Source organism: Mchenga conophoros, linkage group LG3 (assembly GCF_057382185.1).
Source record: "Mchenga conophoros isolate Kocher_MC1m ecotype Shallow Benthic linkage group LG3, M_conophoros_male_GT1.1, whole genome shotgun sequence".
Taxonomy (NCBI): Eukaryota; Metazoa; Chordata; class Actinopteri; order Cichliformes; family Cichlidae; genus Mchenga; species Mchenga conophoros.
Genome location: NC_140528.1, coordinates 42,259,154 through 42,281,943, shown reverse-complemented (window position 1 = coordinate 42,281,943; position 22,790 = coordinate 42,259,154). Strand labels below are relative to the sequence as shown.

At 39.1% G+C, this 22,790-nt stretch overlaps 3 protein-coding genes across 6 annotated transcripts; 1 reads left to right on the top strand and 2 right to left on the bottom strand.

The window, feature by feature from the left end:
- Nucleotides 1-906: 906 nt before the first annotated feature.
- Nucleotides 907-4,599, bottom strand: LOC146578759 (butyrophilin subfamily 2 member A1-like). Of its 2 annotated transcripts, none has more exons than XM_085269057.1 (3): nucleotides 4,337-4,599; nucleotides 2,567-2,920; nucleotides 907-2,328 (listed from the first exon to the last, which is right to left on the bottom strand). In XM_085269057.1, exons 1-3 carry the CDS (start codon nucleotides 4,407-4,409, stop codon nucleotides 2,147-2,149), a joined length of 609 nt encoding a protein of 202 aa, XP_085125183.1. In that variant the 5' UTR covers nucleotides 4,410-4,599; the 3' UTR covers nucleotides 907-2,146. The 2 variants fall into 2 exon arrangements, with proteins under 2 accessions (XP_085125183.1, XP_085125184.1); XM_085269058.1 differs by having other exon boundaries at nucleotides 2,567-2,902.
- An 842-nt stretch (nucleotides 4,600-5,441) lies between these two features.
- On the bottom strand, nucleotides 5,442-12,788 carry LOC146578758 (uncharacterized). The gene is made up of 9 exons (XM_085268890.1): nucleotides 12,374-12,788; nucleotides 12,143-12,278; nucleotides 11,748-11,783; nucleotides 10,975-11,235; nucleotides 10,650-10,895; nucleotides 10,371-10,565; nucleotides 9,834-9,917; nucleotides 8,216-8,299; nucleotides 5,442-7,223 (listed from the first exon to the last, which is right to left on the bottom strand). Exons 2-9 carry the CDS (start codon nucleotides 12,171-12,173, stop codon nucleotides 7,138-7,140), a joined length of 1,023 nt encoding a protein of 340 aa, XP_085125016.1. The 5' UTR covers nucleotides 12,174-12,278; nucleotides 12,374-12,788; the 3' UTR covers nucleotides 5,442-7,137.
- A 216-nt stretch (nucleotides 12,789-13,004) lies between these two features.
- LOC146578757 (coxsackievirus and adenovirus receptor homolog) lies at nucleotides 13,005-22,346 on the top strand. Of its 3 annotated transcripts, XM_085269103.1 has the most exons (4): nucleotides 13,017-13,090; nucleotides 13,559-13,651; nucleotides 18,075-18,413; nucleotides 19,996-22,346. In XM_085269103.1, exons 2-4 carry the CDS (start codon nucleotides 13,606-13,608, stop codon nucleotides 20,160-20,162), a joined length of 552 nt encoding a protein of 183 aa, XP_085125229.1. In that variant the 5' UTR covers nucleotides 13,017-13,090; nucleotides 13,559-13,605; the 3' UTR covers nucleotides 20,163-22,346. The 3 variants fall into 3 exon arrangements, with proteins under 3 accessions (XP_085125227.1, XP_085125228.1, XP_085125229.1); XM_085269101.1 differs by lacking the exon at nucleotides 13,559-13,651 and having other exon boundaries at nucleotides 13,005-13,090; XM_085269102.1 differs by having other exon boundaries at nucleotides 13,010-13,651.
- Nucleotides 22,347-22,790: the final 444 nt, after the last annotated feature.

Here is a 22,790-nt window from a genome sequence, read left to right as displayed (position 1 = left end):
AGCTTCTTTATTTTTCCTCGTGGCTACAAACGAGCCAATAGCATTATCCGGTGATCAAGATTAAAGCAGCAGCAGCAGCAGCATTACTGCCATGTCTCAGTGTTCCAGTAAATCGAATATGTTTCCTGCTTCTGTTTGATTGGCTCTTGCTGCACAGGGGTGGGAAAACTGAGGACTCTTTCTAATTTGTGCCTCCTTATCTCCTCCATCCTCCTCCCTGTTACCTGAACATCAATCGTTCTCGAGGTCAGAGTTGTTTTTTTTAACCTCTAGATTAAAAAAGAGTAACTCGAAACTGTGAGGTTTCATTTTCAATCCATGGTTTGTTTTTTTTTCCATTCTTATAGTTGATCAGACTTCACCATTTCTGCGTGTGAAGATTCGAGTTTCTCTGCTGTCTACCACATTGACTCATGTTATTTATCTAATTAAAGTGGCCCAGAACATGAAACACAAGCTGGGCTGAAACTATTTATATTGTAGTTGTAATTTAATGTTATTTAATTACAACAGTTTAAATGAAGCTCTGAGACGCTGATGTCTCATTCTGTTGAGACTGTTTCCTTGACTCCTCTCTCCTTGTGTCCTTTCTGAGCTCTTCAGTGGGCCTTAGACACACTGGAGGAGGGGTTTGTGCAGTCTGATTCTCTGATAACAAACATCACAGTGTGATAAGTTTCAGCATCCAGCGTGTGCTATATGCCCTCTGGTTTAGAAAAGGGACGTAAGTGAGAAAAAGCCTTTTACTGAGTTCAAATACAATTTATAAATAAATATTGGTCTGATAATGAATAACATGATAACCTGAAGCAAAGCTCAGAGGGTTTGCTGTGTGTTCTTTGGCGATGGTTCAGCAGGATTGCTGTAAGATGATGCAAAAATAAATCTCCGTTAAACAGTCAACAGTCCAGTTTTTTTTTTTTATTCCTTTGGTTCTTCAAAGCAGTGGGTTAGTGCATTATATTCACAGGGAGATTAAAATCAAACAAATAACAGAATTAAACCAGGGAACAAATGAGGTGACACTTCTGCACCAGGCTGAACCCCATAACAGTCGGGTAGTGGTTGATGTAACATTCACAGAAAACGAAAACAGGTTAAGACAGACAGTGCATGAGATCAGCATATACCCCCCCCCCCTCTTCCTTGCACACTTTTCTCCAGAAAACTGGGCAAAAAAAAAAAAAAAGACACCTGGGAGGAGAGGTGGCAGACAAAATAAATTAAATATAAGTCAAAACCAGCATTTTTACTCTGATACCTGACAGGGTTTCATGTCTGACTTGACAAAAAGACAAACACAAACAAACGCACAAACAGCAAGAGTATTTTTATAAAGATCACAGGATTTATGGCTTCACAGTCTTGTAAAACACTCAAGCCAAAGAAAAAAAAACATAAATTACTTTGACAAATTGTTGGTTTACAAACACACAAAAACAAAGTTTCACAAATATAAAATCTACAACACAGGTTTTTTGTAACACTTCTGATCCCATTTACCACTGAAGGAAGTTCAAGTACCTGCTGAATGAAATAAATGAAATAAATAAACCAATTTGAAAAATACTATGACATAAGTGGTACTGAGTGGTAGAATTTTCCAGTCACTGCTGCATTAACTTCAGTTTACATAAAACAAAATTAGTCTTTTTTTTAGCAAAGTTTTACACAGTAAAGACACATATAACTCTTAATAATGATTTTTACTGTGTAAAGTTTAAAAAGTTATAAATATTATTTTAAAAAGTTGTTCATGACAGTCAACATACTTACAACCGTAAGGTCATGTGTGTCACTTGGAGGTATTTTTCACATCTGTAGCATTGTCAAAGATGCATCACCATGCCAAACAAGAAACAGAGCTTTAAGACTGTCAACCACTGCATTGCATCCTAAACCATCACTTTTATCTAAAATATAGATCCATTATATGATGCACAATAGAAGTGATGTATTTTAATTAGCCATTTTATACATTTATAAAATGTAGAATGTAGAATTAGCCATTCTACATTTTAATTCGTATTTTATTTTAATTAGCCATTAATTAACCCTCCCCATGTATTTAGACTTTGAGGGGATCTCTGAAAATCAGAAATCACACATTCCGCACCAGAGCTCAGTTGGAAAACTCTGAGATGTTTCAAACGTGGTACATTTCAACAGGAGGTTGGTATGAATCCTGATTCTGTTTGTTAAGTTTTCTGTAGATCAAAAAAACAGCAACAGCAGCAACAAGAAGCACAGCGGGAACTACCAGACCAACTTTCAGTCCAACAAATTTGCTGGTCTCTCCTCCATCCTCTGTGTGTCCTCCTCTGTGACCTGCAGGTGAGAAACAGGTGTGAGGTGTCAGCTGTCAGGTAGGTGATGAGTGAAGAACAGAACAGAATCCATTTCCTCTTCAAACTGCTGTCAGACATTATCTACTGCACTCTGATCACATCACTCAGACCAGCTGCTTTCTACAAAGTCTCATCAACAACATCTTTACAAACAAACATCAACAAGCAGGAAGCAGCTTCACCTCTGATCACACACACACTCAACTCTACTCACTCACCTGGAGGATCAACAACACTCAGGTAGATGCTGCTGACTTTCCATAAGCGTGTTTCTTCCATGAAGACACGACATTTGTATGTTCCATTATCATGAATCGTCACATCCTTCAGAATCAAAGACGCGTCTCCATCCTTCATCTGTCTGTCCTGCAGATCCACCCGGTCCTTAAAAGATTGATGCTGGTTGTCTGGATCAACCAAGTTGTTCCGATAAACAAAGATGTCTTCTGCCTTCAGGCCATCTCTGCTCCACTGTAGAACCCTGATGTTGTTGTTTGGAGCTCGGCATGGCAGAGTGACATTCTGTGCAGCCTCAGCTGTGACAATTGTCGTGTCTGAAAGAGGACATAACACTGAGCAAAGACGTTAAAGGGATCTGATAACTGTTCACACTGGTCAAACCACCACACAAGTATTAAATGTTCCTTAATATCATAGTTTTACATCTAGTTCCTATTCTTAATACGTCCCCTAATAAACTGAACAACATATGTTATTCTTGACAGTGTTTTCCAATCATGGCAGATGGTAAATTAGTGCTGTTTATCTAAAACAGTTCAATTAAAAAATTATTGTGGAGAATAACAAATTATTTTTTCAATATAACTTTATTCGACTTCTTAAATGCACAGAAACAAATGAATGTAATACACTTCATTTCCACAACAATGCTGACATCAGCAAGTTTTAGTATAGCTCATGAAGTTCTCAGACGACACCGCCATTGTGGGTCGCGTGTCGGATGTAAATGAACTGGAGTACAGGGGGGGTCATCAATGACTTTGTCAGCTGTGTGTGAACAGAACCATCTTTGCATCAATGCCAGCAAGACGAAGGAGCTGGTGTTTGACTTCAGTAAGAAGCCACCCCCTATTACACCAGTGAACAACCAGGGTTTGGACACTGAAACGATGGAGGAGTACAAATACCTGGATTTTCACCTCAATAGCAAACTGGACTGTTCCACAAACACAAATGCACTCTATAAAAAGGGTCTAAGTCGAGACTGACTGTATGAGACTGTACAAGCAGCTCGTTCAGCAGTAGACTTTTTACACCCACAGTGTAGGAAGGAGCGCTACTACAGGTCACTCTTACTCTGTAACACAGTTTAACATGGTTATCTTACTCATCACCTGTTTAACTGACATATAATATATTTTTGATTGCTGCTACTCATTCGCAGCTTGTTTTACAATGTATATTTCACCAGGAGCATCCATAAACCCCCCACGCTTGTGTACATGTCTCTGAACAGTTTTATCTGTGCATATGAATTTCAGTTGCTTGTGTATATAAGATCACTTTGTGTCTTCCTTCTATATTTTATATTCCTCTTCCTATAAGAGCTGTGTGACACCCAAATTTCTCATTCGTGGGATAATAAAGGTTTATTCTATTCTATGTCCAGCAGGGGTCGTTTTAATGGCTCTAATGACTCGCTTTCACCCTGTGCTATACTGTGCAAAAAAGGAATCATTGAAGCTCTTTTCCTTAAGCTTAGGAGAACAGAACAGCCACGAAGATAGTTTCTGTTCTCTTCACAGGAATTACTATTTGAATGTACCACTAATAAGTGATCACTTTTATTCTCTGATCAGCAAATGAATGAATGAATCAGTAACCTCCTGGCTGGTTATGTAGGTAAAATATGTCAAGTGCTCACTTATAAAAGCAGCAGAAAGCAGCAACAAAAGAGCAGAAAGCAAACGAAGAAGTTAAGTAAGAACTCGATCAACATAATCTAAAGGATTATTAGCACATCTCACCTGCAGAAGTACACTTCAGGAGGAAGACAGAAAACAAAATCCACAAGTGTGACGCAGTTATCAAAACAGCCATTCCTGAGCATAGATCCGCCGATCACAGCGATGGTTTTTTTCGTTTTCTATAAATGATGTTCCAAATTTGTTTTTAATCGCCTAATTCTAATGCTAAATTCAGATTTTTACTTAAACGTCTAGCATCTAGAGCTAATGCTGGAATGAATGAAGGGAAGAAAGTCCGTGTTACTTCTTCCGTCAGCCAAGACAGGGGGTGGGACTATAACCTGAATCAAACTGGGTGCTGTTTGATTTTCTACAAGGAGTATACAGTCCTACAGTAAATCACAGGTAAACTCTACAGATTTTAATCAAAACCTTGTATAAATGCCATCTTCAGCTTGTCCCAGCAGAACAAACATGACATCCATTTTCTTTAACACTTATGATGAGAGGAGGCAGGGGGGGCAGGACCCCCCCCCCCCCCCCCCCCCCCCCCAGGCGGTCATAGGGGGAGAGGTACAAACAGGACAGAGTCGTTTGGACTGTGGAAAGTAAGCCAGGCAGACAGGAGAGGACAGGAGACTTCTCAGTCAGCCATAGTCTTTATAAGTTTACACATTGTATCTGCTAAAAGGGAAGCTGTCTGTTCTTTGTTCAACCCAGGGTTGGTGGAGTGTAGCAGACTTTAGAGTCACTGCAGACTATAACTACTTCCCTTTGTACTGAACCGTCCATGTTGTTGTCTTAGAGCAGAGCTTCCCAAAGTGTAGGGCATTTTTCTTGTAAAACAAAGGGGGGGGGCAGCAAAAAAAGTTTGGGAACCGCTGAACAGACTGAGCTTTAAGAGCTGAACAGCTTTTATCTTTGTTGTAAATTCTGGTTAAAAAAGGTTTTATGTCTGAGTTTATTAGAAGTCAGCACATAGCTGTGAGGAAGCCTTTTTAAGCTTAAGTACAAATCAGATTGTTATCACTAATTGCTCTGGTAATGAATAACCTGATGACCTGAAGCAAAGCAAAGAGGGTTTGCGGTGTGTTATCTGGCGCTGATTCAGCAGGATTGTTGTGAAAAGAGGCAAAAATAAATTGCTGTTAAACAGTCAACAGTCTATTTTTTTTAATTCTTTTTGTTCTTTACAGCAGAGGGTTAGTGCATCATATTCACAGTAAGATACTTTTAAGAAGTAAAATCAAACCAAGAAGAAGAATTAAACCAGGGAACAAATCAGGCAAAAGTTCTGCATCGGGCTAAACACCATAACAGTCGGGCAGTGTTTGATGTATTATTCACAGAAAATGGTCAGTTAAGTGGAGTGAAGAACACAAAAGACTCCCAAACTTCCTCTTTAAACTTTCCCTCTGCCCTCTTCATTCTGATTTTTCCGAAAATCTGGACGTTTCACAATAATCATAACTACTGTCATCATTTTCAGTTTGTCCCGAGTGAAAACACTGGAGTAACTTGAGCAGCAGTAGGAGACTCAGAGCTCAGGTGGAAAAGCATTTAAACAGGAGGTTGGTATGAATCCTGATTTTACGCTTTATGGTTTCTATGGATCAAAAAACAACAACAGCAGCAACAAGAATCACAGCAGGAACTACCAGACCAGCTATTACTCCAACAGATTGGCTCTTCTCTCGTCCATTTTCAGCTGTGATCGTTTTCTGGTCTGTCTACAGCAGCCAATCAGATTTTACTGGAATTATTAAACCACCACACACTGAGCACAGCTAAATATAAAGTACTGTTTGCTTTGATGAGCATGAAATGTATGCTTAAAGATGATCATACACAGAAATATTGATTTGGACTTCTGGTTTTACTGTTAGACAGTTAATTAAATATAAGTTATGACTTGGATGTTGATTATATTCAGCACCTTTTGTATTTGTTTCAGACCAAATTCACATGCCCACAAGTTTTTGAACTGCACACACTTGTAAGCTTGTGTTTGCATTGCTTTGCTGTTGTGTTGAAGAATGACAGTACAGAAGACAGATGTTTATTTAAGAGTCCCATGTGTGCTGACCGAACATCATTGCTATCCAAGACCTATACGGGCCTGAGTGAATTACAAAGCCAACATCGATGACACTGACTTTCACTCCTCAGTGGAAAAAAAGAATGAAAAGTTTCACAATCTGTCTTTATGTTTCTGCTGTCTCACGTGAACAGACTGAGCTTCAAGAGACAAACAACTTTGTCTTTGTTAAAGAAGTTTTACTAACACGTTCTTAGTTATTTGTAAGTCAGCACATAACTAATAAGAAGCCTGATTTATAAGCCTGTGTTTAAACACAGCTGAAGGTAACACACATCAGATTGTGGTCATTGAATGTTCTGATAATAAATAATGGTGCCACCACCTACAGCAAAGCTCGACGGTTGGCTGTTTGGGAGCCGATTGGCAGGTTAGTATTAGTAGAGACAGACAGACAGCAGCTGAGAGGTGGAGGTTTAATTGCTGTTAAACCTCCACCTGAACAAAAGTTGAAAGGCTAGTCTGACATTCATGTCTGTCTTCACAGCAGTGGATTACTGCAACATATTTACAGGACAGACTGAAGACTTATTAGAAGAATATATAAAGATAACAAAAGAAAAGAAAAACAACTGGGTATCTCCAACTTGAAAATGATAACTGAATTTAAAAGTTTTCAGATCATTATTAGAGTCTGTACCATTCACTGCTTCACTCCCATCATTGGTCCATGGCAGCTGTAAGACTGTAAACATGCACAGGATATGATTAAATAAATAATATAGAGAGGAGTGCAGGGATGCGTTTGGCAGCCAGCTGGACGTCACTGGTCAGGCTGGTCACACTGTGGTGTAGGTGTATGGCTCAGCTTCAGTGAGGAGTAGATGACCGCTGGCTCTGGTGGAAGATCTGAACAAAAACACACAGATTAGAGAAAGTTTAGATGTGTCAGTCTGCCCCAGGGCAGCTGTGGCTACAACTGTAGCTTGCCTCCACCAGTGTGTGAATGTGTGCATGAATGGGTGGATGACTGGGTGTGTAAAGCGCTTTGGGGTCCCTAGAGGGGACTAGTAAAAGCGCTATACAAATACAGACCATTTACCATGTCAGGAGTCAAACTACCTCTCCTCTCTGTCCTGTAATAATATTATTCTAGTCTTAATAATCACTCACACCTGATTACACCACTTTCACAGTGATACACAATGGTTAAAAAAAACCTATATTTACACAAAACACTTTTTCTCTCAGACCCTGATCTCTCTCCAGCAGCTGTAGATATCGTGTGTTTAACCTCTTCATATATTTCTAATATTATAATTCATCTTCTGTTATGGTTAGTGATGGGTTTGTCTGGCACAGACCCATCACTGGAACGAGACAATTCTACTAATATGGCAAAAGCAAGACGCAAGTCACCAGAGCTCTTTGTGTTGCTCGTGTACGAGGGAGAGACGAGTGACGAGTGCCATTCCTTCCGCTCGAACCCCAGTCACTCACTCAGTCTGCTCCCTTGTAGCACTGCTCTTTATTGTGGTTACATGAATATTCATAGGTTCATTAACATATGACATCTTACACAGGCATACATGTGAACAAAGAATACCTTGTCTGTGTGTCGTGTAGGTATGTGTGTGTGTGTGTGTGTCTCTCTCATGACCTTAAGATGCGTGTGCATGCCAGAGTGCTCTGGGAGGCACACAGAGACTGCTAAGGATCAGTCATCCTATCAATATGCAATCGATTATATAATTCTAAGAATATATGGTTATATATTTCTAAGCATAAATGACAATCCACAATATAAACCTTACAGTAAGACTGATCTGACTTGTGGAGCTGATAACCACCTTCATGTGACCTCACTTCTTTCAGTCAGTATCAAAGTAGAGCAGCTGTACCTCTGTGCCTGCCGTTTGTTCTGATGGCGATTTCTCCATAACTGACGTCAGCTGTTGATGAATAAACTGCAGGTGGATCGCTCTCTGCAAAACAAGAGAAGCTCATATGACTCACATGAAACTCATCATTTAGGATCACATAAAATTTGAGTTTTCATGACTTAGGGCTGCAAACACGAGGAGACGGCATGGCCTCCCTTCAACCTGAAGCAACTTTAGCACCTCTGCTGAGTTTACCTCTCAAAACAGGAAGCTTAATGACCACAGAGCTGCTCGCGTGTCAAGACGATGTAACACTCACATTTTGCAGCTTGTAAAGAAAACCCGTTGCTAAGCTGTGAAACCAAAAAATCCAAGTAATATGAAGTAAGAGGCTTTGATCATCTGATCATCACAGAGCTGAACTGTTCTGTGTTCAAATGCTGCACAGAAAACCGAATGTCTCCACTCGCCATGAGTCCAGTGGACAAACTTAAGGTGTTGGTATTATGTTAACAGGACTGTCTTTTACAGAAAGTTTTACATTTCAGATTTTAATGTACACATTGGTCTGTAAGAAGCTGATGTATTATTTATGGCTAGTTATGACATTATTTCCTAGTTTTCGTTGGCGTTCTTATATTTTTATTTTGGATAATCAGGAAAATAATCAGCTAAATTCAAGGTGCTACCCCCAATAAGCTAGCACTCTGACTGTTCTACTTTATCATTAACATAAATTGGTTGCATCATGAAGAGTCTATTATCATGTATATATAGTAATATAAGTTTAGATTTTAGTGGATTTTTCCAGTTGTACACTAGCGATAGTTCTTAATTAAACTTTTCAAAGAAAAACTTGTGGATTTGTAGAAATATCAAAGCGCTAACTAGCTTTTTAAGCTCTGTACCATAGACCTGTAAATCATGCAAAGGCGATCGTGGCCCAAAGAGTTGGCAGTTCGTCTTGTAACCGGAAGGTTGCCGGTTCGAGCCCCGGCTCGACAGTCTCGGTCGTTGTGTCCTTGGGCAAGACATTTCACCTACCGCCTACTGATGATGGCCAGAGGGGCCGATGGCGCAATATGGCCGCCTCGCTTCTGTCAGTCTGCCCCAGGGCAGCTGTGGCTACAACTGTAGCTTGCCTCCACCAGTGTGTGAATGAATAGTGGAATTGTACAACGCTTTGAGGGCCCCGAAAAGCGCTGTATAAATGCAATCCATTATTATTATTACTAAAGCTGACCTGACTGTACATGCAGAAAAAAAGATTTGAAGCTTCCAAACCTCAAAGACAGACCAGTGTTGTAGGATGGTCAGCTCCAGTTATGACATCCACAAACCTCCAAATCATTCACATGTTATTAATTCAAATTTCAATACAAACACAATAAACTCTTCATTCTGAGAATCAATGTTCACACATGAAAGTGTTACAGCATTTTTTCTGTTCACCAGTAAAATGTTGAAATGTGTTTCCGTGTTATTACTTATAATCACTTCTGTTTTAGACAGATATGGCAGCTTTAAAACGACAGTTATTTCAACATCAGTGATATTTGGAGCTTTAGTGTTCAATGTTCTGATTTCCGGTGAGCCTCTCTGCCTTAAAATGAATCTAGCAGGAAACTTTCTGTACCTTTAGTCCTCTTTGACCCATATTGGTCGTCTGCTGCTGTTCTTCTCACTGATGAGTAGGTGGCTGCTGCTGGAGGATCTCTATCTGCAAAACCAAATAATTCAGTCATAACAGAACTGATGCTGCTGCAATTCCAACATTTGGAACATTAAGATTTATAAATCAGCTAATAATATATTATATCAATACAAATAGTAACAACATGTAAAAGGATTTTTCTTTTCTTTTTTAAGTCAGAAAACAGGAAACTGGACGGCAGCACGTTTTTCACATTGAAACTCTTCAACCACAAAGTCTCATGTGTAGCATCACAGTTCACACACAGGAAAACAACAAAAACGTATACATATGTTTTTGTATATTTATTAAATGTATACATTTTAAATATATAATGATTCATGTGAAATGGTGAAGTCTAGAATTGTATACAGTTGCTAACTTAATTTAACTTTCAATTAAAATGCAAAGGTTCTCACAAACACAACAAAATTTCCTGTGCATTCTGGGGCAATTTAACAGAAGTAATGTGTGTCTCACCTTCAGGTTTCCTCTGAACACATCGTCTCACCAGTACAACCAGTACAACAAGCAGCAGCCCAAATATGGAGGGAACATACGCCATCACAGAGAAAGGAGTAGAGGATCTCTGAGGTGATGGAGGAGGGGGAGAGGAAAACGAGGAAGAGAGGGAGTGAGTGGAGGCTGATGGAGGAGGAGGAGAGGTGGAGGAACCTGCAATTACAGAGAGAAACCAGGCTTTCTAATCAGTTTGAGTCACTCTGGGTTTAAAATCTGCAAAATAATCAAAAGACTCACCTGTGACAGTGATCCAGCTGGATGGAGACTCTCCATGACCGCTGATGTCACACTTGTAGAGGCCTTCATCAGACCTGGAAACGTGCTGGATGGTCATGTGACCTGTAGGCTGCTCCCTGATGAGGGAGCCATCTTTATAGAAAGCAGCTGGGAGGTTGGAGGGAGTGGTCTTTGTTTTACAGAGCAGAGTGACGTCATCTCCCTCCATCACAGGGAGGACAGGACTCTGCAGGATCACTGATCCACCTCAACACAGAGACAAACTACAGCATTTCATCCATTTACACACAGCTTCATCAACACTAACTCCACACACTCAGCTTACCAGTGACTGTCAGGTTAACCATGTTACTGATGGGACCCTCTCTGGACTCACACCAGTAAACTCCATTGTCCAACAGGACGATACTGCTCATGGTACAGGAAGAACCAGTTAATTGTCCCCACTCCTCACACTGAGCCCTTTTTTTTGTGCTTGTGTTTCTCCTCAGAGTCCATCCAGCAGAGCTGTCGTCCTCCTCACAGCTCAGAGACACAGAATCTTTTTTAAAAAATTGAGAGCTGCTGGGACTCACAGTCAGACGAGCTGTGGGAGAATTTATATTTTTGAACAATAACGTAAAAAATTTATTCTTCCTTAACAAATATTCTATTTGTTAAAAAAAAAAACCTATAGATTCTGTTGTCTTGATGTAGCTCTTCAGTTCACGCCGTATGACATATAGCATTTTGACGTGGGGCTTCTTTCAGTTTGAAACTTTGGGTTCTCTGTGTTCACACTTATATGACAAACTGAGGAACTTCTTCTACTGTAGTGTTATCTTGACTGGTTGAAACCATTAATATTATTAATAAGGAACAGGAGCTGTATTTTCACTTTCCGAACCACACATTTTTCTAAGGATCTTCTGAATTTTAGAGCAATTTTGCTCACTTCTCTGGACCATTTATTAAAGCTTGACCTCCATAGCAGACACATCTGAGTCTAATCCATCTCTCTATTCTAGCTCTAGATTTGCTCAGCTTGTGTTAGTTAAAGGTTTTTGGTCTTGCTTTATTGTTCCTTATGTTAGTTGGTCACAGAATAAGTTCACTAACCTTGATTTGTTGTGTCACAGAGCAGAAACATCTGAACTGAGGAGTAAACAAAATGATTCATCATGTTTTAGTGATTTTTTTTTTTGCTTTGAACAACAAATGTCAGTTTGTATGAGCTGTGTGCTTTGGAGGAAGAACTGAAAATGCCCTTTGACACAGTTCATTGCTGTTTGTCTGCAGCACTGAACAGAAAATTTGAAACCCGAACCTCTAAAATCAGCAGAAAACAGCTTAGTTAAAAGACCTTAGTTGGCCATGTGTACTTCTCTGTGCATTATTAAACCACCTTGGTCAGTAAGTAAAAGTAAATATATCTTGCTTTATCTCAGTGCCACTCATTATTAGATTTACTTCAATAAACACATTAAGATTTCAAGACAGCACGTGTTACTTACGGAGGAGCCACAGAAGAGCTGTTTGTCCCATTGTGCCTCACGAAGGTGTGAGATTGTTGTTGTTCCACTGCAGCACTTAAACCTTACTTCCTCTGACAGCACAGTTTAGAGGGTCTGTGGTTTGTCTGCGGCAGTTCTAGAGGGGAAAACGTTTTGTAACCTTTTAGTTTTAAGCTGAGATATGACTCATGAGGTCAAGTAAAGAAATGAACAACAAAGAATGAAAAATACCAGCAGGGAGGGTCACTTTAGACTCACTTATTTTTTTTTAATTAATAAATAATTTAAAGAAAAGCATCTCATAAATGCTCTATCCAATTAAAACCACATTTTAAACACTAATATGTTTCTTATGGAGCAGGGCCGTGCAGAGATGTTTAAAGGGGCGGGTGCTCAAAGTCAAAAAGGGGCACATTGAACCAGGCTGAATAACAACAACACACATTCATCAAGAATCTAATAAGGGATCACACCATATAACTGTCATCAGCTAGGGACAGTTTGGACAGTGTTTGCATGGTCAGATGCAGGAATTGTACTTCCCAAAAAATTTTTTTTACGTCCTCAGAAATGAGGCACAAAAATAACGCCATAGAGCAGCAACACCTGAACATCATTATTGTACCCATCAGGTAAAACATAGGCTACGTTTTGCTTTGTCCCCACCTGATGACAGCGATATAGTATCATGTGATCCCATAGTAGATTCTTGTTGAATGTGTGTTGTTGTTATTCAGCCTGGTTCAATGTGCCCCTTTTTGACTTTGAGCACCCGCCCTCTTCAAACATGTCTGCGCCGCCCTGCCAAAGACACACCTCCATTTGCATTTCAAAACAAACAGCTTCTTTCACTTGGTGCATATCAACAGTTGCGCAGCTTTCTTGCAGACATGTTGTCCATTGAAGTTTTCCTGTCCCTTCCGATCTTGGTGGGATGTAGATTAGAAGGTGAGTTTGTTTGGGAGACGGTAAGACGAAAAAAGACGAACTCCTGACTGTGTTTTTAAATCAGAATGTAAACATTGATAATGTCATCGTGCATATTGAAATGTTTGCAAGTTAGGACGGAAACAGATGGTGCGTGTATGTCTGTGAAGGTTTCCACCAACCTTTCTTTGCATGCTGCTTAAGCTGGGCATACAGTGTGCGATTTTTTTCAGTCCAGCATTAGACAGTTGGTGCATGTGTTATTATGCGTGGAATAAAATGTCAGCGAGTTCAAGACTTATTTGACATGCAATGCAGAGCAACATGCAAACTCTCTTAAACACAAGTGAAACATTTGGGCGTGTTTTGTAGTGTAGATTCAAGCAGATGCAGTTTTTACAGTGTTATGTGGGGAGATTGTCAGGCAGCTGTTTCTGCAGACAGTCAGAGAAAGTCATGCTCACAGTTTAAGGAGCAATATTTTTTCAGTTTCATTTTAAGGTGGCATCGCTCTAACCCCGCAAGAGTTTGATCTGATGGGTTCCGCAAAAGCTCTGGCAACAACGCATAAGTCTGTAACTAGTAGGTACTTCCATATTTTTAAACACTACTCACGCGGCACGTACACGTGCTCCTCCCCTTGTTCACTGCTGTGTTTTTGTTATGTTGTCACGTTGCTCTGGCTGTGCAGACACGTGCAGGTTGCATGGGGGGCTGTATGATAGCAGCAAATGTAAACAATGTGCACTGTGGTGACTGCGGGAAAGAAACTGCCTACTATGACAACTTCAATAATTTACACAAACACAGAAACTAGATATCTGGAGGCTGGCCGAGGGGTTATGGATTAGTATTATCATTATTATTATTATTACTTTACCAGAGTGGTTACCTGAAAATATTTTCCGACGTTAAAATGATTTGTTTGAATTGTGTTGAATGCATTATTCTTTGGAACAGAAAAAAATACCTTGAACCTGAAATTTGAAAACAAAGTGAAGAATATAATAACTATGGAGAACTGGTGAACTGTATCCAGTGTCCATTGGACTAGAGCATGGATAGGACCAGTTTGAGGCAAGCAGGAACCAAGTGTGTTGTTTCAGCCAGCATATAGTTCGAGCTGGATCAGGTGATCGTGAATTCTCCTTCAGTTACGTTGTAATATGTCTAAGCTGCTGGAGGATTCCCACGATACATTAAATGTTTCTTCTTCACTTGCCTTTTTCACTCATTGGGGTTTTTTTTCACCTCTCTGCATTTAATTGTTATTAATCTCTGGCTCTCTTCCACAGTATGTTTTTTGTCCCATCTCCCTCCCCACAACCCCAGCCAGTTGTGGCAGATGGTCACTCTTTGCTGAGCCTGGTTCTGTCGGAGGTTTCTTCCTTTTAAAAGGGAGTTTTTCCTTCCCGCAGTCACTAAAGTGCTTGCTCACAGGGGTCATCTGATTGTTGGATTTTTCTCTATATAAATATAAAGTCCCTTGAAGTAATTGTTGTTGTGATTTCACGCTATATAATTAAAACTGAATTGACACTATTATTTTGCCTGGATTAATCTTTTTTTTTTTCGAGTTAAAGGCCAAAAATGTGTCCGAGCTGTGCAGCTCATTAGGACAGATTTTGCTTTCCGTGGTAAGAGTTTATCAAAGCCTGACGTTGATTAGGCGAACGAGAATTTGAAAGGTACCAGGTATTTTTCTGCCCCAAGACATCCTCCAGTCCTTGAAAATTGTAATCATGTCTAGTATTGCATACTTTTTGTAAATGCTTGCTGGTAAAGATAATTAAAACAGTGAATAAAATGTGATTTATTTGAAACAGTCCTGAGTTACTGAAAACATTTCCTCTGGAGCTGCAGTCTTGGCACTCTGTATTTAATAAATATCATTTTATGTTTAGGTATTAAAGTGTTGTTTTTTAGCTTGATGCCTCAGTTGCAGCTTGGAATCTACAAGGTACTCAATTACATTTGCACAGCAAGCGTTACAGTGGTATAGGCAAGCTGTAATTAAAGAAAAAGAGGCCAGACATGCAAGAGTGCGCCTGTGTGCCAAAATAGGGATGTTTGCTAATAACTAAATGGCATGTGCCTCTTACTCTATAATGAATTGTAACAGTTACAAGTGATTGCTGAAATAAAGTTAAATAATAAACAGACTATGTTTTTTCTTTTTCTTTTTTTACACTCTTACAGCATTTATGTCAGCAGTAGTTCCAAATGGTTTGCTGTTTTTTGATTTTCTTGTTTTTTTTTTAAATTGAGATCATAATAAAATGTTTATTAGACCTGTCAGTTTTCCTAAAACATTTTGCTTGTACAATGCAACAGTCTGTCATGCACCGTTTTCTGCACAGTTCTGCATGGAGGTTTTATAAGATCAATATAATTCCCCAAAGACTCAAAGTCAGAACAGAGAGATGCCTTTAGAACAGCACAGGTTATCAATAACATCACATGACACACTGTAAAAGTGTTCCCTCTTCTTCAGGGGGCTTATTGATCTTGTGTGTAAATTTGAACAGCTTTTGTTTAGAAGCCAAATAACACATCAGGAGCACGGTGGCATGGTGGTTAGCACTGTTGCCGCACAGCAAGAAAGTCCTGAGTTCAATTCCACCATCAATTCCACATGCAAACTGTGTGGAGTTTGCATGTTCTCCCCGTGTCTGCGTGGGTTCCCTCCGAGTACTCCGGCTTCCTCCCACCGTCCAAAGACATGCAGCTTGTGGGGATAGGTTAATTGGAAAATCCAAATTGCCATTAGGTGTAAATGTGCGAGCGAATGTGAGTGCGAATGGTTGTCTGTCCTTGCGTGTTAGCCCTGCGACAGACTTTCGACCTGTCCAGGGTGTACCCTGCCTATGATGGCTGGGATAGGCTCCAGCGCCCCCCGCGACCCTGAAAAGGAGAAGCGGTAGCGGATGGATGGATAACACATCAGGCATAAAGAATGAAAGCATCTGACGAAATAGCAGCAGGTGAGACTAGATCTGGGCGATATGAGATTTTTTCATATCACGATATGTTTTTTTCATTTCAGGCGATAACGATATCTATCACGATATAAGCCAAATAACTATATTTGTAAGATTTAAATGTGCCGTTGCTCACAAGTAAAATGTGAAATAATCAGCAGCTTGTTTTGATTGAAATATTTATTTCCCATAATAAGTTCAACAGGGTAGATGTACTTAAGGAACATGAGACTTTTTCAGATAAATAAAGGCAAATATTGCAAACTACACAAAAGGCAGCCGCTAAAGCGTTTAAGTTTCAAAATAGAACAAACGAAACAGACTAAATTGTCAATTCCACTTAGAAACAAAATATTAATTCTAAAAATAAATCTTAGTTTGTTTTACAGAAGATCAGACAAAACTGACTAACTTTTGTCAATATCAAATAAACTGAGAACTAAAAGGAAATTCTCAATCTCTCCTTGTTGTATAGCTGAGCTTTTCAAACAGTTTTAACAGTTACTTTAGTCTGACAAAAGCCGAATGACGAATTAGCGCTTCCAGTCAGAGACTGAGCATGCACCAGTTTATTGTATTTCCAGACTTGCTTTCGGCACAATTTACAGTGCACACTACTCTGTTTTTTGTCAGACTTGAAATAGCCGAAATACCTTCACACTACGGAACTTCTATGGCTCTTCCGTTCGACAATCTCTCCGGCATTGGAACCATCATCTGTTTTCTCTTCGGTAACCTTCGGTCACGCTCGGTTGATTTTTCTCTAGTCGGCACACTCATTTCCTCCATTACCCGGGCGGTACGGTGGCTGGACTCCTTAAATAGATATCACTGTCCGTCCTACAGAAACGGTCTCATTAAGCGAAAGTCTTTGTCTAGTATATCATTTTTATGTCATAAATAAGAAAAACTAAAGTTTATGTCGGTTATTCTGTTATTTATTTTCACATGTTTGCTTTAAAAGTCATGCAAACCATAAATGTGTGAATGCTGACGTCACCACCAGCAATAATAGTCATAATATAAACCTCTAATTTGTATCCTCACCTCTCAGGAAAAAAATCTCCTTAAAAAGTGACAATTTTCTTAAAACCTATAGCTTCATGTTTAGAGTCTCAAACTGTGGCCCACTTCACCCCTGCTTCGGTCCGTTTATTGGCGTGAAGAGATGTAAGGCATTTTGGCCTTTGAAGTTACTTTTTTTGTTAGGGAGGATTTGTATGATAAGTTCTGTAAAAACCAAAAACATATTTAATATGAAGGCAATATGAGCAGAGAGTACAAACATGTTGAGGGGTTAGTTGTGTTAGTTCAGTGAGAGAGTTTGTAAAGAAAGCTAATGTGTACACTTATGTCTGCATTTTCATTTTGTTAAATGCGAACAAAACGATAGAAGTGCTGGCACGTGTCTGGCCTTAAAGAGAGGGCCAACTTGTTTATTTGGTAGTGAAAAGCTTCAGTTAGTTAGGAGTGAGAAAGAAGAGATTTGCACTCTTGCAGTCTTGTCTTGTTAAACAATATTTGAAATAAAAAAAAACCCTAAAACATTACATTTTTGAACATATTTGTGGGTGTTTTCTTGTTTCTTTGTTTGTTCTACTTGAACACTAAAAGAGCTTTCCAATAAGATGACAGTGCCAGCAGTTGCCCACAGCTCATTTAGGTTTGAGACACCTGGTTTAGAGCAACATGTACATTCTTGCTGGCTTTCTTCAAACATTAATCATTAAAGTCTTTGACAGAGTTGCTTCTTTTTACTCTGCCATACATGGTCGCAGGTTTGAGTGGCTCTTGTGAGAAAGTTGTTTTGACAGAATAAGTGGAGGAAAGATGTCATGCTCAAAAAGCTCATGCAGTATAGCAAACAATAGCAGAGGATTTCACACATCAGAGCTAATCAGAAATATTTCAGTCAGGAGTTTTCTAAATTATTAACACTTTAATCCGCAGTACATCTCAAAGATGTGCAGTAACACGTTATTGATGTTTGTTTTTTCTGTTCTCTTTGTGTTTATATCCCACAGAGCTCAAAGTGAGGCCTGGAGAAGATTCCATTCTTCAGTGTCAGAGTCCCAGAGGTGACGTCATCATCCTGCTGGAGTGGAGAAGATCTGATCTCAAGTCAGACACCTATGTGTTCTTCTTCCGAAACCAGCGTCCATATGAAGACTACCAGCATGAGTTCTTCAAAGGCCGAGTGGAGCTGAGAGATCCAACCATGAAGGACGGAGACGTTTCAGTGATTCTGAAGAACGTCAGCACCAGCGACACGGGAACATACGAGTGTGAGATTACAACCAGGAACAAAGAAAGTGTCACAACTGAGACTAAGCACTCTGTCAACCTCACAGTCTCAACCTCAGGTGAGTTTGTAGATTGATGTTTAACTTACAGTGTATGATCTGTGTGTGATTCTGTGTTTGTAAGGGTGTTGGCGGTGAACTACTCCCTAGCTTAGTGTCATGGTCCTGGGCCATGTGGGCCCAGTATTCTCAGTTTTTGTGTGTTTTGTATTTTATTCCCTAGTTATGCCTTGGTTCCTAGGATTATTTAGTTAAAATGTTCCTTATTTGATTACCTCCTGTGTGCCCCTGTGTATCTGTGAGCCCTCGTCTCTCCTTGTGTTTTATTCTATGTTTTCCCCAGCCCGTTATGTCTGTGTTTTCCCCGTGCTCTCTCTCCTCCTGTCTGAACCTCTGTACTTCCTGTTTTACTTTGCCCGTCTCCCGTCAGTGTTGCGTTCACTCCTGCCGTGTCTTGTTATGATTATCAGTGTCACCTGTGTTCCCCGTGTGCTCCCTATTCCCTCGTTAACCCTCTGTGTATTTATGTCTGCGTCTCCCTCAGTTCTGTGTCGCGTTGTCCCTCATGCTGTGTGTGTTTCTCCCTGTGTTTCTTGGCGAGCTTTGTATTTAGTTTTCCCAGTTTAGTTTTGTATTTCCTGCTATCTGCCTCTCCAGCATTAAAGCTGTGATTTTTGAGTTCATCCCCTGAGTCTGTGAGTTTTGCATTTTGGGTCCTCCTCCTGCCTGCCACACAGCCGAACCATGACACTTAGCCTCTTGGTGGTGAGAAATGGGTCATTTAAACTTGTACCAGCTCTGTCTGATAACTTGTTTCACATTGTTATTGTAGTAGTAGTAACAACAACAACATGGGGAGGACGCAGTCCAGTGTACTCCTACTGCCAGTGCCAAGCTCAGAATATTTGAGAGGTCAGGAATTAGACATAACATATTTGACAAATCAAACATGTAAATCATCAACAATGAGTTTATCATACTGGATCGATTTGGGTTACCCCTGACTGCCCCTGGTGCTTTTGGCCAAAAAGGTGAAACTGTGCAACTGTTGGCCAAAGACAAAGGAAGAGATGAGGGGGATGGTGTGTTAGGAGGCAGTGAGAGAGAAGGAAAGGCAAGAGTGGAGATGAGTGTAGGGACTATGACTGGTAACGAAACAGAGTAGGGTGACATGATGGAGATAAGGACGGTAGATATACTCTGTAGGTAGGAGACCAGGTGAAAGGAAAGCAAGGCCAGGCGCAGGTGTATTCAAACTTTTCTACTGTGGTGTAGTCAGAAAGAGAAAGTTGGAGTAGGGGCAATTGTTAATAAAGAAGTTCAAAGGTCATCCAAGGACATGATTGACAGTCATTACCTTAAAATAAATATGTTTAAGAAACTCAGGAGAAGAACAAAATAAATTCACCTTAGCTGCCGTCGCATATGAGAGGTGAAAGAGTGTTTGAGTGATGAGCTTGAATGACCACAGCAGGTCCACACAATAGTTATTAGCCAAATATCAGCAGATAAAATCAATATGTATTATTCTGGTTGTTCTGTATTACCCCCATGAGATATATAACTGTCTGAAAATGTGAAAGATGAAATATTTTCAGCATACTCGGTGGTTAGACTCCTCACACCTGTTTCTACTCTGCAGGTTTCACAGATGAAGACACCAAGGATGGAGGAGACAAGGATGGAAGAGACAGGGATAAATTTCTTCCTGTCATAATACTTTTTTCAGTTTTTACTTTCCTAATAATAATAATTACTGCTATTTCCATAATTATCTGCAGAAATCAGGATCACAGAAATTATGTGTAGCTAACAGCAAATGTTAAACAGCTGATGTAAAATGCCTGAGGTCTGCATACTGTGTGCTGAATGATTTGAGGTCCTGCTGTTCCATAAAAATGTGAATGTGTTTTAAACGGTGTGATTTTATTAGAACTGCGTGCAGCATCTCTCTTTTCTCACCTTTTAATCACAGATGAGACTTAAATCTCTGTGTTAGTGATCAGAAAATATCAACAAGGCTGCTGTGGATACCATTGTGCATCTTGCACATTATTTTATTTTTTTTTGTTCAAGGCTTTCTATCCATCATCCATCCCTGGTGTTAGATTACGAAATTAAAATTGTAAATAAATGAACAAACGAATGGAAAAACCTCTATAAATATAATTAAGAAATCATTTTCTTTACTAAAAAAAAAAATATATATATATTTGAATTAATAATTAACACGAATAAGATCATATAATCTAATTTGATTATAGTATAACTTAATATTTATTTAAAAATACAAGTCTTAATATTAGAGAATTATTATTAATTATTATATAGAATTATTATTATTATTAGAGAATTATACAGTATAAATTATGAAATCGTCTATGATCTATGAAAAATATCAAAAACCTGAAATCTCATATAAATTTGGATGATTTTGACATCAAAGATCATCTACTTTGGCACCTCTGGGCTGTTTTTAGTGCAGCAGTTGTTTTTTGCTTTATTTTGTCCTTTGTACTGGATGCTCTGTGAAAACCTGTTAATGCTCTCTGAGCAGGGACAAGCTGGCACCCCCTACAGTTTAGACTGATCAGATCAAAGATCAGCAGCTATGGAAATCACCTACTACCCAATCAGTTTTTGCTGTCCCCTACCTGTGACAGGTAGGGGACAGCAAGAGGGTCTAAATAGTTTTAATATGGGTCTGATGTCTTTGTGTTTTCATGATCAGTTTCAGCAATGAATGTAAATTCTTAGATGCAATTTTGTAGCTTTATTTTTTTTTTCTGTTGGCAGCAACAGATGTTTGAAGTCTGTTTTTATATTTAATCGTGACTCTCAAACACTTAAACAGCTGGAAGAATAAAATCTAAAACTGTCAGGATCAGGTTAAGCCTGAACTTACTAAATCCACGCAATGGAGCACAAACTGTGTGTGGCAATGTCACAGGAGTGTGTGTGTAGTCATTTGGTGATTTATAAATGTAATTGTTCTAATTCTAATTTGTAGAATCAGAGGAGTGTCGTCATGGCTAATGTGTGGCTTAACAAGCTGCTCATATAAAAAGTGTTCCCCGAGCAGAGAATCTATATCAGCAGAAATGTTTTTATTCTCTCCCCTGGATTTTAAATGTGCAGGTGTCCTGCTTTTGGATAAGATGTTAATGCTTATAGAACAATAACAAGATGTAAAATTTTAAAGTTGTTTGCTGCAAAAAGGAAAAAAAAAAGATCAACGAGTAAAGTTGAGTGTAAGAATTTAAATTTATTGCTGATGCTCATCGTTACCATGGCGATTTACTCCAGTAAGAAGCGAGCCACCCATGTAGTACAGAAAACCCAGGTTGACCCTGAAGTTACCTGAATATAAGGCAAAATCCTGCCTTGTATGTTTGCTCCTCACTTTCAGAGTTTGAAACAACCTGCAAGCATTTTATTTTTATTTTATTTTTTTGTCTTTGTAATTAAAATGTTGATGTTTCACTACATTGTTGTTTCCGTGTTAAACTTCTCTGTTGGTCAGTGGTGGGGTGGTGGCCATTTATCATCCTTTTGATTGTCAGGACATTTATGGACCACGTTTTTTTTAATGGCCAACAAACCTCCCTGACAAATATCAAGCACAGAGTGACATGTAAGATTGGACTTGTGTGTCACAATGTAATGTATCATAGATTAATGCTGTGATGATCGTAGCATCTGTATATTTGTATGTTTGAGGGGTTGATAATGTGATTAAGAAAGATGTTTTTATCCTTTTATCTTTTGTCTTAAGTAACTTTTAAAAAGTTAAAAATTATAGGGGACAAAAGCCTGATTTAAACCTGATTTTGTCATAAGGTCAATCTGTTTTCTTACCATGTTAATTACACCGTGCATGGTCTGTTCCTCACTCCTAGTGTGCAGTGGCCTGCAAGCCAACCTGTAACTGTCCCTGAGACAGTTTGATAAATGTGTTTTTATAATAAATAAAAAATGTAGCTTTAATTAAAATCTTTTTTTAAGATATGTGATTAAAAATTAAGGTTTTGTTAAAAGTGGTATAAAATGCAAAGTTTGTTTGAGGTAAAATTTGTGATGGTCACATGACCACAGTTAGTTGAAAGTACAACCCTGTCAATGTGGGCGAGAACTAGCATGGATACAGAGCTACATGCGGCTACAGCCACAACAGTAATGCTATTCTGCATGTGGTCTAAGAGGCACACACAGTAATGATTTTCATGTATGTTGTATATAAAGTTTCTAATTTACATTAGAAATATGAGGATACTTTTAGTAATATCTTTTATTTTTGTATTTTTCTGTTATGCTAGCTCAAGACTGCTTACAGACTGTGAAAAGGTCTGAGATATTTTCTTTGTGAACTTTGTGTTTTCTTTAGTTTTCATGCTGTCGAAAATAGTAGTAGTTGATGAGTCCAAGTGTGAGAAGAAA

Bases quoted from the DNA above. Each gene is read 5' to 3' on its own strand.
- LOC146578759 (XM_085269057.1), bottom strand. From the start codon at position 4,409: ATGGCTGTTTTGATAACTGCGTCACACTTGTGGATTTTGTTTTCTGTC. The intron at 2,921-4,336 runs GTGAGATGTGCT...GTCTTTGCTCAG, and splicing joins CCTGAAGTGTACTTCTGCAG to TGTTATGTCCTCTTTCAGAC. The intron at 2,329-2,566 runs GTGAGTGAGTAG...TCTCACCTGCAG, and splicing joins GAGTGTTGTTGATCCTCCAG to GTCACAGAGGAGGACACACA.
- LOC146578758 (XM_085268890.1), bottom strand. From the start codon at position 12,173: ATGGGACAAACAGCTCTTCTGTGGCTCCTCC. The intron at 11,236-11,747 runs GTTAGTGAACTT...ATTCTCCCACAG, and splicing joins CTGTGACACAACAAATCAAG to CTCGTCTGACTGTGAGTCCC. The intron at 9,918-10,370 runs GTGAGACACACA...TTGGTTTTGCAG, and splicing joins TGTTCAGAGGAAACCTGAAG to ATAGAGATCCTCCAGCAGCA.
- LOC146578757 (XM_085269101.1), top strand. From the start codon at position 13,033: ATGTTGTCCATTGAAGTTTTCCTGTCCCTTCCGATCTTGGTGGGATGT. The intron at 13,091-18,074 runs GTGAGTTTGTTT...TATATCCCACAG, and splicing joins GGTGGGATGTAGATTAGAAG to AGCTCAAAGTGAGGCCTGGA. The intron at 18,414-19,995 runs GTGAGTTTGTAG...TCTACTCTGCAG, and splicing joins CCTCACAGTCTCAACCTCAG to GTTTCACAGATGAAGACACC.